The sequence below is a fragment of the Schistocerca americana genome, chromosome X (assembly GCF_021461395.2).
Source record: "Schistocerca americana isolate TAMUIC-IGC-003095 chromosome X, iqSchAmer2.1, whole genome shotgun sequence".
NCBI classification, from domain to species: domain Eukaryota; kingdom Metazoa; phylum Arthropoda; class Insecta; order Orthoptera; family Acrididae; genus Schistocerca; species Schistocerca americana.
This window is the reverse complement of record NC_060130.1, coordinates 139082045-139097396: the sequence shown is the minus strand read 5'-3', so window position 1 is coordinate 139097396 and position 15352 is coordinate 139082045. Positions and strand designations below refer to the sequence as shown.

At 40.3% G+C, this 15352-nt stretch overlaps 1 protein-coding gene across 2 annotated transcripts in view; it reads right to left on the bottom strand.

The window, feature by feature from the left end:
- LOC124556720 (protein Aster-B-like) overlaps positions 1–6933 on the bottom strand; it is a 236821-nt gene extending 229888 nt beyond the window's left edge. For both annotated transcript variants that reach the window (XM_047130710.1, XM_047130711.1), the window contains exons 1-2: positions 6588–6933; positions 6254–6307 (exon numbers count right to left, since the gene is read on the bottom strand). In XM_047130710.1, the coding sequence (XP_046986666.1) occupies positions 6254–6307; positions 6588–6628 (95 nt within the window). In that variant the 5' untranslated portion in view covers positions 6629–6933. The remainder of the gene's footprint in view (positions 1–6253; positions 6308–6587) is intronic.
- Positions 6934–15352: the final 8419 nt, after the last annotated feature.

The following is a 15352-nucleotide window of genomic DNA, read 5'->3' as shown; positions in this document are numbered from 1 at the left end:
GCTGAAAATGTGCCACACACTAAATGCATAGAAGTGGCTGCTGATATGAAGGAGCTAAACTTTACAAAGGGCCATCCACACACTGCTCATGTTAATGATATAAAGCAGATGTTGGCAATGCATCTCCATGTCAAGTTAGAGGCAGCTGATGGGAGAACAGTATGTGATAGCCAAACAGCAGTTAACTGTATATGTCTATACCACTAGCATATAAATTAATCATATTTTGTGGATGGCCTTTCCTTCACATTCTGCTTTTGCCACCTATTTACATTCCTGTGCATGTATAATACACACACCTTGCACCTTTTATATTGAAATGCTGTTAATGAATTCATCTGAAATATGAATCTCAGTTGTGGTGACAAAATGATATGGATTACTTCCATTGTAGGGATAGCCCTTTCTTCTTCTGCCATTTGATTGATACATACAACATTTTTTCATTGTCTCTGCTGAAATATTAATGATTTCATCTCAAGGGTGGACTCTATGTTGTTGTGATAGACTGATATGTAGTGCAGCCAGAGGTCTGTGCAAGGCTGACATGTGGTCGAGAGTTTACAAAACCAACAAATGAATATTAAACCTATGCTGTGGTGATAGACTGATCTGTAGCACAACTGAAGATCTAGCTTAGGTTGGAAGTAACAGTTCAGTTGAGAATGTATGTGTACTGACAGACTGATCCAAAGCATAGCCAGAAGTCTTTGTTAACTTGGATGGCGATAATTTCATTTGCCATTATTTTCTGTTTACTTGCATCTGGGCCATGCAGCAAATCATACATCAATAGCTTAAATGCAAAGATGCAGCAGAAGCAGAAAATGAAAACTATATTAAATTATTACGTATTATGCGTGTATTTGTCCCAGCAAATGAAGTTTTTGGTTTGGCTACATTCTAGTGCCTAGAATATTAATGTTGTTCTGTAAAATACTTCTTCCACAGTCAAAATGAGAATATTATTACATCACTGATTATATAAATCAGCTGTTCCACCACCATTACTTCCCATGACTGCTCATGACAGTCATTGCCAACATGCACTTTGAGGGGGTCACCAGAAGGGTCCGATACCACCCATCGGATTTGACCCGTGACGTAAGTTGTTTGTTTGTTTGTTTGGGGAAGGAGACCAGACAGTGTGATCATTGGTCTCATCGGATTAGGGAAGGATGGGGAAGGAAGTCGGCCATGACGTAAGTCTGTTGTGGTGTGTGACGTCACGATTGCGCGAAGTTTAGTTTGCGAGTGTCGTGTGTTTGTCGATGTCTCGTTGTGTTGTCAGTGGTGCTCTCTGGTGGTGTGTCTGTAGGTTGCGGGTAAGGTTTTGTGGTTGGTTTAGTGTGTGCTTGTGATATGCTTGTAGGTGGCGTGTCATTGCGGTTCGGTGGTGCTCTCTGGTGGGGTTTGTGGGTTGTGTGGTGTGTGTCGTATTGGGTTCATTTGAGTTGTTGACGCTGTCAGCTGTTGTTGTGCTTGTAAGTGAAGATTGGTGGCATATTGAGCAGTGAGTTGATGGTTTAATCTTTTTTTTATGCTAATGTAGTGTTGTATGTGGTTTGTCGTGTTTGAATTTCTGAGATCACTTTTTTGTGTCGTCGTTAGGAATGGATATGACGCATAAATTGAACAGTCTTCGGCTGTGGGGAATGATGGGTGACACAGCTATGTATCTCATTAAGTTTTTGCAGCTCTTTGAACTGTTGGCTGTGCTAGTGAAGTGCTCTGTGTGCGGAGAGTATATGAAGTTGACGAAAGTTTCGGCGTCTCGGACCAGGGACGGCTATATGTGGAGGTGCCAGCATGACAAGATTTGGCGATCCATTCGCCGGTGTACCTGGTTCGAGAAGTCTAGGTTGGGTATGCGTGAAATTGTTTTGTTGAGTTATCATTTTTGTTATCAGTCCTCACACAGTTTTTGTGCACATGAGGTGGGTGTGAGTGAGCAAACGGCCTTGATTGGTATTCTTTTTGTCGGGAGGTCAGTTCAGAATATATTAAATACAGGGGTATGTTGGGTGGGCCTGGAGTAAAGGTTGAGACTGATGAGTCACAGTCTGGTAGGAGGAAGTATGGGAGGGGTAAGCCTGTGGTTGGTTTATGGGTGTGGGGGCTGTGGTATCGGGGTCTGGTTGTTCCGAGTGTGTGTTTAGGGTTGAGGAAGATCGTACGAAGGGGGAGTTAGTGGGATTGATTCAAGATTATGTAGAACAGGGTAGTACGGTAGTGTCTGATGGGTTTGCATCTTATAGTGGGTTGGGTCGAGAGGGTTACAATTATCTAGTTGTTAATCATAATGTAAAGTTCAAGAGTTATGATAGTGGGGCCTGTACAAGTACTATAGAGAGGTTTTGGGGGGCTGTTAAATCTGTAATAGGGAGGGGGAAGAGGAGCTCTTCCAAGCTTCAGGCTCATTTAGATGAGTACTGTTGGCGGAAGAGCGTCCCTGAGGGGTACTGTATTTTTAGGGTTTTCTTAAGGGCTGTTAGTAAGATGTACAGGCCCAGGGTTGTGGGTTAGTGAGCTTTTGGGGAGGGGGGGAGAGAGGGGGTTGGCTGTGGCTTGGTGGGGGGTTGGTGAGGTGTGGGGAGGAAGGTGGGTGGGGAATGGTTGTGGATTTTTGTTTTTGTTGTGGAGGATTCATTTTGGTGTAGTTTTTTTTAGTTGTAGGCTGTGAATGGTTTTTTGTTTTGGTTTGTGTGTGTGTGTGTGTGTGTGTGTGTGTGTGTGTGTGTGTGTGTGTGTGTGTTTTTTAGATGACTTGTGGATCATGCATCGGGGAGTTGTGTTGCTAGTATTAGTGAGCTGGTTTTGTGTGTTGTTGTTTGTTGTTGTTGACCCTGTGAGGTTAATGGAAGTGTTCGATTCCAGACTTGGTGTTTTCTTGTGGTTTTTGAGGTAGTGATGATTGTGGAAGGGGTTGTAGGTTTTGTGGTTTCTGAATTGGTATCAATACTTTCCGTTGACCTATATAGGTCAAGGGAAGTGTTCAATTCCATTGGATATTGTTTGTAGTTGATTTTGCGAATGTTATGGTCAGTTTATTTTACCGGTTTTGTCGTTTGGTTTAGTAGCGTGTGTTTATTATGAATTTGTCCCCACCCAAAAACCCCCAATATTCCCCACTTGTCCCATTAGATTGATTATAATATAGGAGGAATATGTGTTTGATGGTTTATCGATCTATTTTCGTGTTCGTTGTCATGTTTACGTAATGACATACTCGCGATATGGGTGTTGTTGTGAATGGTCGTTTCTGCCATATTGGTGGAATTGGAAGTTTCCGTTAACCCCTTTGAGGTTGGTATTTAGATGATGTCGCCCAAAGTTTTATCACTGAGCTTAAGTGAAGCAGAACAGCATCCACCCATTGCATAGTCATACTCCTTCTCTACAACTAAGATCTAGAGAGAATATTCAGCAGTCATCTAAGAATGTACTGTGCCTACCAAGACTGGAACAGTGGACAGAGAACACCTGAACTCCCCAGATGGATGACAGCCGCTAACCCTTGGGGGGCAGTGAAAGCTTGTTGGTATGGAGGTAACTATACAGATTACAATCCAGAGTGGGAAGATTCAAACACTAAATAAATTAATGGGGCTTTAATGTTGATGACACTTACGACAAATGCAAGAAAGATCAAATCATAATCCACATTCTTCAGTGCCTTCCATGTCCAAAATCCTACACAGAGAGTGGTATTCATAAAACCTGAGTTCATTGAAGATAGCATAATTTAGAACATGTTGGACAGGAAAATACAAGTTCATCATAAGTGCCATATATTCTAGCTCTAAGTTACCTTTCTCCTGATTTAGTTGCCAGTCTGTGTATTTGTATATTACTGCCCTGAAAATAGTTTAAGATATGCTAAACAAGTTCTTAGATTAGATAAATCAATTCAGTTTTCGTTCCATAGACCCAAAAGTGCGATGATTCTCACGGGTGCGGAACATGTCAGAAAGTATAACATAAAACATTTGAATATAATACTTACTACCCTGATCTTTGTCAGAAGATTATCAAAATAGGTGACTACATTACAGTAAACTGAAACTGCTAATATTAACAGAATTAATACACTGTCAGAATGAAAAATTGTTATGCACTTTTAATAAATTCATCACGCACAAAATACCTAATCTTGACTGTTGTGACCAAGTACTGTCAAAACTGAAATTTAACAGACATTTTTTCCTTAAGGTGCTCTGACAGTCCTTGTTAAGATATTCATCTATGGAGTAGAAGAAGTTGCCAATAAAAAAATCTTTCAAACTCTGTCTAAACCATGCTTTATCTGAAACCAAGTTATTAATGGTTGCTGGCAATTTATTGAAAATTGTGTTTTCCTGAATATTGTACCCCTTTTTAGACCAATGTTCTATGGTGGTGTCATGGAGAAAGAGGTCAACAGAATAAAAACAAAATGGTATATTGCCAAATCTAGATATTAGGATGAAAACTGAATATACTGTATAATAAATTGTCAACACATTGTGTAAACTGTATTGCAAGCTGCAAAATCACCATAAGTGTTAGATATGTTCTTGTTAAATTGTTCATGTCTAAAAATTCAGAAATGCCTATTTAAATATGTTGATTATTATAACCTTTTTTTAAAAAGTAATTTGACATGTCTCCAGTACAAAAAATCTTTGGTCTGTAATTGTATGTTATGAGATGAATAAACTACATCCTACACATGCTAGACTCTTGTCTATACTAACTTTCACTACTGACAAATTTTGGCACTGTTAGATTCTATACTATACTTTTCACTGGGCATGGCACACACCATCAGCATGTTTAAGGAGGACCACAGAAAATGTAGACAGAATGACATGTCTAAATAGCCAGTGACTCCCATTACCTCTTCACTCACAGTTTATATGAGTAATTCTCATGAGCACACAAATTCTATATTTTAACAACAGCATGTTTAATTCAAATTGAATGGCAGACTATTTAGTTATGGCAACTATCTGAAGTCTTCCAGGTTCGAATCCTGCCTCGGGCATGGGTGTGTGTGATGTCCTTAGGTTAGTTAGGTTTAAGTGGTTCTAAGTTCCAGGGGACTGATGACCTCAGCTGTTAAGTCCCATAGTACTCAGAGCCATTTGAACCATTTTTTTTAAGTCTTCCATCATTATGATATGGTACAATTACCAAAATGAATCTTTCAATCTGAAGCAGAGAGTACTCTGTTGTAAACAAGAAAGATACTGACGATTGACGGAATTAAGGTTGTGAATGCAGACTGTGGTAAGCTGTGCCTAGATAGCTCAGACTGTAACACTTCCCTCATGAGATAAGGTTCCAAATTACAGTCCCAGCCTGTTACACACATACAGTGTCAAGAAATTTCATACAAATACCACCTATATGAGAAGTACCAATTACACTAAGAAGTGGGGAAACGTTTCTAAATGTGTTCACTTGGGTCAGTGGAGGGAGGGAGGAGGAGGATTGGGGAAAGGAAAGACATACAAATTTGATATTTTGAAAAATAACTGGGCATTGCAAATATCTTCGTCCACTTTTCTGTCAATATTCTGTTTGTCAATATGAAAAGCATGCCTATTCCACAGTTTTTAACTACCTATCAACAGGCAAAATGTACAAAGGATAGACAAGATATCGTATATCTACAACGGGCAGTTGCACAAAAACACTTTCCTACTCGCTTTAATGTGAGAACTCTGACATTACTTTTAAATATAATTGTGAAATATAAAGGGTCAGATGCAGTGGTTATCACATTAGAAGGTTATCAGACGGAATCATAAATTCGTTTACTTGCACTTGTAGCAAACATCACACAGAGAAAGCTGAGTGAAGGCATGCCTGAATTACACTTGAAAAAAGGAAAAGAAAAATTACATAACAACACCACTATGGGATTATAAACATTTTACATCGGGATTTTTTTTATTAAAGAAGGCATGACAGTAGTCACAAAGGATAACAAAGGGCATATTGTCGTTAGTACTGCAGTTCTAATTACAACACCGTTAGGTACACAAAGTAGTTAGTTATGTCAAAACTGCTTCAAATACGAGCAGGCCAATACATGCATTTACGCAAGCCAACTGGCATTCACAACGGAATTTTTTTACATGCACCCAAATAAAATTATCACTTTCCAACAGAGATCTTCACAAGTTAATCTGTTGTTTTATAGTACACCATTCCAAATGTTAGGTGGCGAAGTGAAAAGTTATGTTCTTATTAAACAATAAAATACCTTCTTTCAGGCGGCTCGTGAGAGGTCTGCTCCTCATAATGCTGCTCCTCATTACTTTAGAAACAAAAAATTATTCTGGTTTTAATATACAGCACTCTATGCAGCAACGTAGATGATCTTTGTAAAGCCTACATAAAAACTGGCAAAAATCAAAAATTGCAAGTGAAATAACTTAGCTTCAAAAGTTCCTCTGTTGGTCCTTCTGAAACCTTGACTGACATAGAAATATACTTTCAATAAGCTAACTCAAAAACTATGATAGAAAATCTGAACAGCATGCTAGTGATTTATCTACAGTTGTCGAAATTCATCATACTCATCCTCGCAAACTTACATTATTGTAGCTGCAGAACAGCAGGTATCCGTGTCGTTCATAGCCACACAAATAATTTGTCACTTCATACCAATGTAAGAAGGGTGCTATTTCCAGGCGTACGTAGGAGAGAACTGTGTTTGTTTATGGAATTCAGGGATACATGAATGACAGGTGAAATCGAAATGATTGTGCTTCAAATGTCTTATTTTCTTCGTGGAATGAAGAAAAAACATCCATATATTCGCAAACGTTTTTTCTCAACACGATATCACGCACACTACAAGTGGTGCAACAATTCGTACGTACACAAACAAGTTAAGATTCACTAACACTATGACCATCCGTACAGCTAAAACAGCTCTCTGACAACGGGATTTTTCGGTCTATTATTCAAGTGTCTTATGAAAATAATCTTTGCTTATATTGCATCCTAAAGAATTTCACCGCTAGAGATATTCCATGTTGGCACAGGTTTTTCAAATCTTTCGACTCTAAGTCGCTTCACACTGGAAGTCAACGGAACGGAACGAAAGATACATCATCGCCACTCTTCAAGAAAGAATGTGATCTTAGATATAGAATTTACATCAGTTAAAAAAACAAAAACACAGAATTTGTAAAGGAGCCCTCACCGCTTCAACAATATTGCCCAACCGCCAATATACTGCCCGGCTGAGAGCGCATATTGACTTATCGTCCTAAATAGGAAAAATAGTATTGACGGCCTCAGAAATATTGTCAGTATTGTCAATACGTATTGAGCGTGTGAGATCGTGAATGATGGTTTGGCAATATTCTCAATTCAGCTGTTGACAGACCTTCATGAACCAGCCACACTGCCATGGAGGTATAAGGGACCTGCATACGCTCAATATTTATTGAGACTACTAGTTTCTCAAACCCTCAGTACATTGAAGAAACCCATACACAATATAATTGTGAATATTTTCATTTTACAAGGTTGAGGTGCTGAACACCCAAAAGAACAATCAATATAATTCTCAAAATTTTCACATAACAATGTTAAGGTGCCGAACACCCAAAAGAAAGCGTGAGACGCAGTTAGATTAGTTGTAACAACAGAAAACAACGAAAAATGGGAAGTTGGTCAGCAAATCACTGAAAAAGAAAGGCGTCTTGTAGCATGTTAACTTGCTGATTGAAATCAGAATCAGGTTCCTGAAATATTTCATAAACTGCTTTCGGATCAGTCCTGCATCGTACGACAAACAATCAATGACGATACATAAGGAAATAGAGAAGAAAGATTTATTTATTTATCCATCTTTAAGAATTGTGCATGTAATCGATGTCGTCAGCTTACACACTTTGTATAGTTACATAATAAGTCACACATTTTGAACATGTTTAAGGAATGTATATGGTTTATACCATTTATACAAGACATATGTAACACTCATTAAATATAAATGCATCGTGCAGAACGAAAAAAAGAAGGAAAGAAATTATGTTGCACAACATAAATGCTGAGAAAACATTTTAACAAACGTGAATGAGACATGCTTGATATGTGTTAAGCATTAAGTATAAATGCATTATGAAAAGAAAGCATAGTCTGACACAATAAATATTCTAAGAAAAGTTCATATAATATACTGTTCAGACTATACAGCAATTTTAGTACATGTCATTATAATTAAAGTTAAACTTTCAAACCGCTCTAGAAATAACACCACAGGTCAGAATGACATCAAATTGCCACAGAATATTGTCGGAGAAGGAGGAAAACGTATGGGAGAAGAAAAATAAATAGTCACAAAATCTAGCAATAGATGGCTCTGTAAGCATCATAATTTAATAGTGGTCGACTACAAATGACAAATGAATCATACAACAATGCCTAAGGTGTACGTTTGACATTAGACAAACTGTACTACTCAGTGTGGATGGATGCAGAGGTGTGATACTATTAGTTACATAAACCCATCCTGAGCCCAGAAACCACATAAAGCATCATTCACATAGGTTTTTAATTGTCATGAGGCCAAAACTGTATAAATACATCAATCACATCGAATTTTAACTGTTCTGAGGCCGAAAAACGCATAAAAAGCACCAATCACATCGGTTTTTACTTGTCCTGAGGCCAAAAATCGCATAAAAAGCATCAATCAAAATCAAATAAGATTATTAATTTCCGTGTGACTGGCATAAAACATGTTCAATACGCTGTCCACCGTTTTCTGAAACAAATTGAAATCCAGAAATAGCACGTTCCACAACTGCTCGCAGTGTTTCTGGGGTCATGTTCAGAATGCGTTGCGCAATGCGTGCCTTAAATGCAGCTAAGTTTACAGTCGGAACACTTAACACATTTTTCAGATAGCCCCAGAGCCAGAAGTCAAACGGATTAAGATCAGGTGATTGGGATGGTCACACTGTGGGGAAATGATGGCTGATGATTCTAGCATTTCCAAAATGGCGCTTCAACTCCTGCTTAACTGTATTTGCAATGTGTAGAGGTGCGCCATCTTGCATAAAAATGATTCTGTCACATATCCACGCTGTTGGAGAGCTGGGATGACGTGGTTGTACAAAACATACTCACAGCGCTTACCAGTGATGGTACAGGTAACAGGATTGGAAGCAACTGTCCCTTCGAAAAAATATGGCCCTATGATAAACGATGCCATAAATCCACACCACACAGTGACCTTTTCAGGTTGAAGTGGTACTGGTTGATTTGCATGTGGGCTTTCCATTGCCAATATTCGACAGTTCTGCCTATTGACATATCCTGTCAAATGGAAGTGGGCTTCATCTGTCCACAAAATCTTCCAGTGCCAGTCATTGTCCGCTGCCATGGGAGCAAGAAATTCTAAATCAAAGGTCAGTCTTCTTGCTGGCACGTCAACAGGAAGCAACTAGTGCACACGGGTAATTTTGAATGGATGGCAAAGAAGGATGTTTCATAGGATTTTACGCACTGTGCTCATGGGTATGTCCACTGTTTGGGCAATTCTCCATGCACTACACGTTTGCACACTACCACTCATCAGTGCTGTGGCTGCTGCTCCCACCGACATCAAATCAATTCGTTTCCTCCCTCTACCAAGTTGCATACCAAAAGAACCCGTCTTTTCGAATTTCCGAATCATTTGCTCCAGACCCACGGCAGTCATCGGACCAACGTCTTTTTTCAAACCGTTTAGCGTCCGGGAATTCTGCAGAGCGACGTAATACAGTTTTACAAGCACAGCGCGATCGTGCATTGAGACAGTCACAGCGAACGTCGCAGATGCGAAAGGAGCAAAAGCCGCATACCCGGTGTGTTTATACCAACTTCAATGGGTCGTGCACATGACAGGTGTTTCCATTTACGTATTCTGACACATAGAGCGCTGTCTATTGATCAATTTTCATAATTTTTTTTCTTACCATGCGTTTTCCCCCTTCTCCGATAATATTTCATAGTAATTTGAGGTCATTCTGACCAGTGGTGTTATTTCTATAGCGTTTTGAAACTTTAATTATAATCACCCAGTAGATCAAATCATTTATTAAATTCTACTTTCATAAAGAAGGCTTTTTGTTCAAGCCACCTTTCTGTAATATTTCTGGAGACTTTTAGCGATACAGCACATACTGTAGTTGGTGACATATTAAATAATTGTATCCCTATGTATGTGTAACTATTTTTTGTTTTTCTAAGCCTAGTAACTGTGACGTGATGGACGGTTCAACATGCAGCAGCCTTAAGAAGGAAGCAATGGATCACAGAAAATGGAGAGGCAAAGGAACTGCTAATATAACAGAAAACTGATAATGATGAACTGTGACGTCAGTCATCTGCCTTACATGTGTGTCATACTTATGTATAGTCTCGCAAAGTGCATGGCTGTCTTGGTTTTCCTTGAAACACCCCAAGCAGCTGAAAATAAAGATTGATGCAACTGTCAGCATTTTGAGCTCTTTAAAATATTCCCTACATGATATGTTGATATGTAGTTTTTTTTTACTCTAGTAATGCACCAGCTTTTTCCCACTAAATAAAATTTTTTTTTTTGCTCCAGAGGAATTGCCCATAACAGCACTGCATACATCACATGACTCTGAAAAAAGGCATAATAAGAGTTCAGCAGTAACTGTCAGTCATACAAATCCTAAGTTTACTCAGCAAATAAGTGACTCAGCCTAACTTCATGCATACATAGTTAGTGTGAGTTTTTAAAGCAAATTTTGGATCAGGATGAAGGCCAAGGTTCTTCACAGAGGCACTACAATTGTCATTATTACATGGGCTTAAACGTTTTAGAGTGGTTAATTTGTAATTCCTTTACTCTGAACTATACACTGGATGTTCTGAGTTGTTCCGTAGTTTTTTGCTTGAGTGTGTATGAGGCCCTATCAGATGTAACCAAGGTGGTGTCATCTGCATATAATATGGATTTACATATCATCATATTGGGCAAATCATTTACATAAATTATGAACAGTACAAGTCCAAGCACACCTCGTGTGAGATCCAAAGTGTCTGATTTGTTTTTGTTAAAGCATACAATTTGATTTATTTCACCCACATAAGAGGTAGTAAGAGATAGTACTTTGTCTTTAAAATTATAAAATTAATTTTTTTTTAGAATTCTGTTGCTGACAGAATCAAAAGCATGACTCTGTGCTAGAAGTGTGGCATTTACAGAAAGTTTGGATTTGAATGCAGACGAAGTGAAGGAAATGATATTTTCCACATCTTTCAGAGTTGATAAGCCAGGTATGAATCCATTCACTAAGAATGTTGTTAGGACGATGCAGAAGCATCTGAATACTTCCATGGTGTAGTGGTTATGGCACTAAACTGTTGACTGGAGGATCGTGAGTTCATCTGGACTGTACCATTTCAATTTCTATATTCGGTTCAAGTACATTCTAGAAGTATTCACAAATGTCACAAATCATTGTACTGGAATGTTCTGTAGCTGTATACACGATGGTTCATTGATCATGACCAGGCCAAATATCTCACGAAATAAGCATCAAACGAAAAAACTACAAAAAACGAAACTTGTCAAGCTTGAAGGGGGAAACCAGTTGTCACTATGGTTGGCCCGCTAGATGGCGCTGCCATAGGTCAAACGGATATCAACTGTGTTTTTTTTAAAATAGGAAACCCCATTTTTATTACATATTCGTGTAGTATGTAAAGAAATCTGGTTTCCCCCTTCAAGCTAGACGAGTTTCGCTCTTTGTAGTTTTTTCGTTTGATGCTTATTTCGTGAGATATTTGGCCCAGTCACTATCAATGGACCACTCTGTATATAATGTATGTGTTCTGGCCGGAGGCAGTTCGCTCCACACTCTTGTATGTGCAAGTGTTCAATAAACCTTCTTTAAGTGAAGTTAGTGTTCGTCATTCATCTAATTACACCTTCTTCTACCTGACATTATTCTGGTGGAGGCGCTGGGTGTTGGAAGCTGTGATGTGCACATTATCGACGATACAGTGGCTCCCATCAGGGCACGACAGAGCCGCCGTTTACGTGGCGAGAAACCCGAGTCCGATCCAAAATCAACAGATCGCGATCTACCGGAGACTTAAGAAGAAGAGGACGTTACGATGACAGCAACTGTGTGCCACCACATGAGACATCCGTCCGGGTTCTCTGGTGACGATGGCCAAGATCCAAACAAGTGGCTGAAGGTGTATGAGCGTATAGCCAAATTTAACAAATGGAATGACACCGTTTGTTTGGCTAACGTATTTTTGTACTTGGAGGGCACTGCCAAGCAATGGTATGTGAACAACGAGGAGAAGTTCACAAGCTGGGAAGTATTCCAGGTGGAACCGCGCAAGTATTTCGGCGACACACAACGACAGAAGTGCAAGGCTGAAGATAAATTAAAGTGCAGGACACAGCGTCCAGGAGAAACTATAGCATCCTACATTCAAGACGTCTTGGAGTTGTGTAAAATAGTAGATCCTAGAATGAAGGAGGAAGATAAGGTTGCACATCTCATGAAGGGTGTTGCTGAGGACATGTATCAAGCCCTACTCCTGACGGAGATTTCGACAGCAGACGACTTCATAAAATGATGCCAGTATATCGAGACAATGCATCAAAAAAGAATTACACGCAAGAAGTTTGAGCGGCTTCCAAACGTCGTATCGATGTCTGTGATGGAGGAAGCAACTGATTTCACAGGTGTTGTTCGTCAGATATTGAGAGAGGAAGTTCAGAAGGCACTTGGATTGCACGGCGCGCAAAAAACCGAGACGCTTCAAAAGGTCATAAGGGAGGAAGTGGAACACACGTTGAACCCAATCTCTTGTCCTTCATTTTCTTTTAAAACGGTGAAAAAGTCGAGACCCAGGTGGAGCTACGTTCCTACAATGCCACATGAGGAATCTGTTTGGGCACCAAGAAAGACTGACGTCTGGAGGACCCAGGATAACCGACAAGTATGTTTCCACTGCGGACGACCGGGACATGTTGTGCGCTATTGTCGAGAAAGGTGGCGTATATTTGATGACGCCCGCGCCAGAAGACTGCAGACTGATATTAGAGGTCGCCAACTCCGGGACGACGAAGATGAACAAGAATATGTGGGTGCGGGACTACGTTGGTCACCATCCCCACAAGCTAGCCGCTGGATAGGACGCCGCCCAACACGCCGATCAAGGTCTCCATCGCCGTTTAGAAACTGCAGCCGATCACCCAGCCAAAGCAACCTGGAAAACTAAAGGTTGCCACCTTCCTTGGAGGTGAGGCCGCCAAAGAAAAAATCCTCTGCCGTCGATCACTACAAAATAGATAGGAAACTACGTCGATATCCTCATGAATGGCCGACCAGCAAAAGCTCTTGTGGACTCTGGAGCATCATACTCAGTCATTTCGGAGAAGTACCGTCACCAGTTGCAGAAAGCGTATTCGTCAACAACAAAATATCTCTGCTGAAAGTAGCTAATGGGAAATATGTAAAACATACAGGAAGATGTACCATTCATGTGGGTATAAGTGGCCATACACAGCCCTTAGAATTCATCGTCTTACAAGAGTGTAGTCATGACGTCATTCTCAGACGGAACTTCTTGAAAGCTTATAGATTGTGGTTGCTCGAAGATTATGCTAGACGAGATGAGATATTGTGGACAGGAAGATGCGCATCTGAGTGTGTGGAGACTATGTGTGGTAGATAAAGTTAACATTCCTGCAGTCAGTGCTAGAAAGGTAACTGTCATGTGTCATGCCATGCCTCAGCCCATGGGTCTTGTAGTGGAATGTAAAAGAAGCATACCACTGAAGAATAACTTGGTGATCACAACCTCAGTCGTCTTCTTCAAGAACGGATTCGGTAAATTGTGGATAGTTAACTGTCGCCGAGAACCACAGATCCTTCCAAGACACATGTGCATGGCAAATGCTGGGCCGTCAATTGAAGAACAGCTGAGCGCATAGAAACCTCCCATGCCGAGTCTGTTGGCGAAATTAGCGCTACCACTACGAGGCAGGATCTTCTAGCTCGACTGTCACAGGATCTCACTAAGAAACAACAGAAGAAACTACTTGCCATTCTTCTCGAGTTCTCTGAATGCTTCAATCCACAGGTGAAGCGCCGGATTGGCACTGGAGACCATCAACCAATAAGCCAGAGAGCATACCGCGTGTCAGCAACGGGACGTCGAATAATTCGCGACGACGTAGAGAAAATGATGAAGAATGACATCGTTAAGCCTTCGCAGAGCCCATGGTCGTCACCAGTGGTCCTCGTCAGGAAGAAGGATGGCAGTTGGCACTTTTTTGTTGATTACAGGAAGCTTAATAAGATATCTAAAAAGGACGTTTACCCTCTTCCACGAATTGACGATACACTAGATTGTCTGAAAGGGGCTAAGTTTTTCTCAACCATGGACATGTACTTAGGATACTGGCAAATCGAAGTAGATGAGGCTGATAGTGAGAAAACTGCATTAATCACCTCTGAGGGCCTGTATGAGTATAAGGTAATGCCGTTCGGTTTGTGTAATGCACCAGCAACTTTTGAACGGATGATGGATGATCTTCTACCTCACTTGAAGTGGACAATGTGTCTTTGTTATTTAGATGACATTCTCAGAGACATTTGATGAACATATAAAAAAACTGAGGGCCGTTCTTAAGTGTCTCCAACAAGGCAAACTAAAAACTTAATACAAGAAAGTGTCTCTTTGGAGCAAAAGAAATCAAAATACCTGGACACCTTGTGTCAAACGAAGGTGTGCGGCCAGACCCAGAAAAGGTGAGGTCTATAACGAAATTTCCTATTCCTAAAAGTTTTAGAGATGTGATAAGCTTCCTAGGATTATGTTCTTATTACCGTCGTTTTATCAAAAACTATTGTATCAAAGCCAGGCCACTCCAAGAGTTGTAAAAAGCTGATGCTAAATTTATCTGGGGTGGTGCTCAACAAGATTCTTTCGATGTGCTGCGAAAAGCTCTGATGACTGACCCTGTACTTGGTCTGTATGATGAGAGAGCACCTACAACACTACACACAGATGCCAGGGGGTATGGGCTCAGTGCTGGTCTGGTGCAAATTCCGGATGGAAAAGAGAAGGTTATAGCCTATGTTTCTAGGACACTTACAAAAGCCTAGAGAAACTACTGAACTACAGAAAGAGAGTGTCTTGCTGTGCTCTGGGCCATGCGCAAATTTCGACAGTATCTCTATGGAAGGCCATTCACAGTTGTTACAGACCATCATTCGCTTTGTTGGTTGACAGGTCTTAAGGATCCAACAGGACGACTCGCCAGGTGGGCACTACGTCTTTAAGAGTATGACATTAC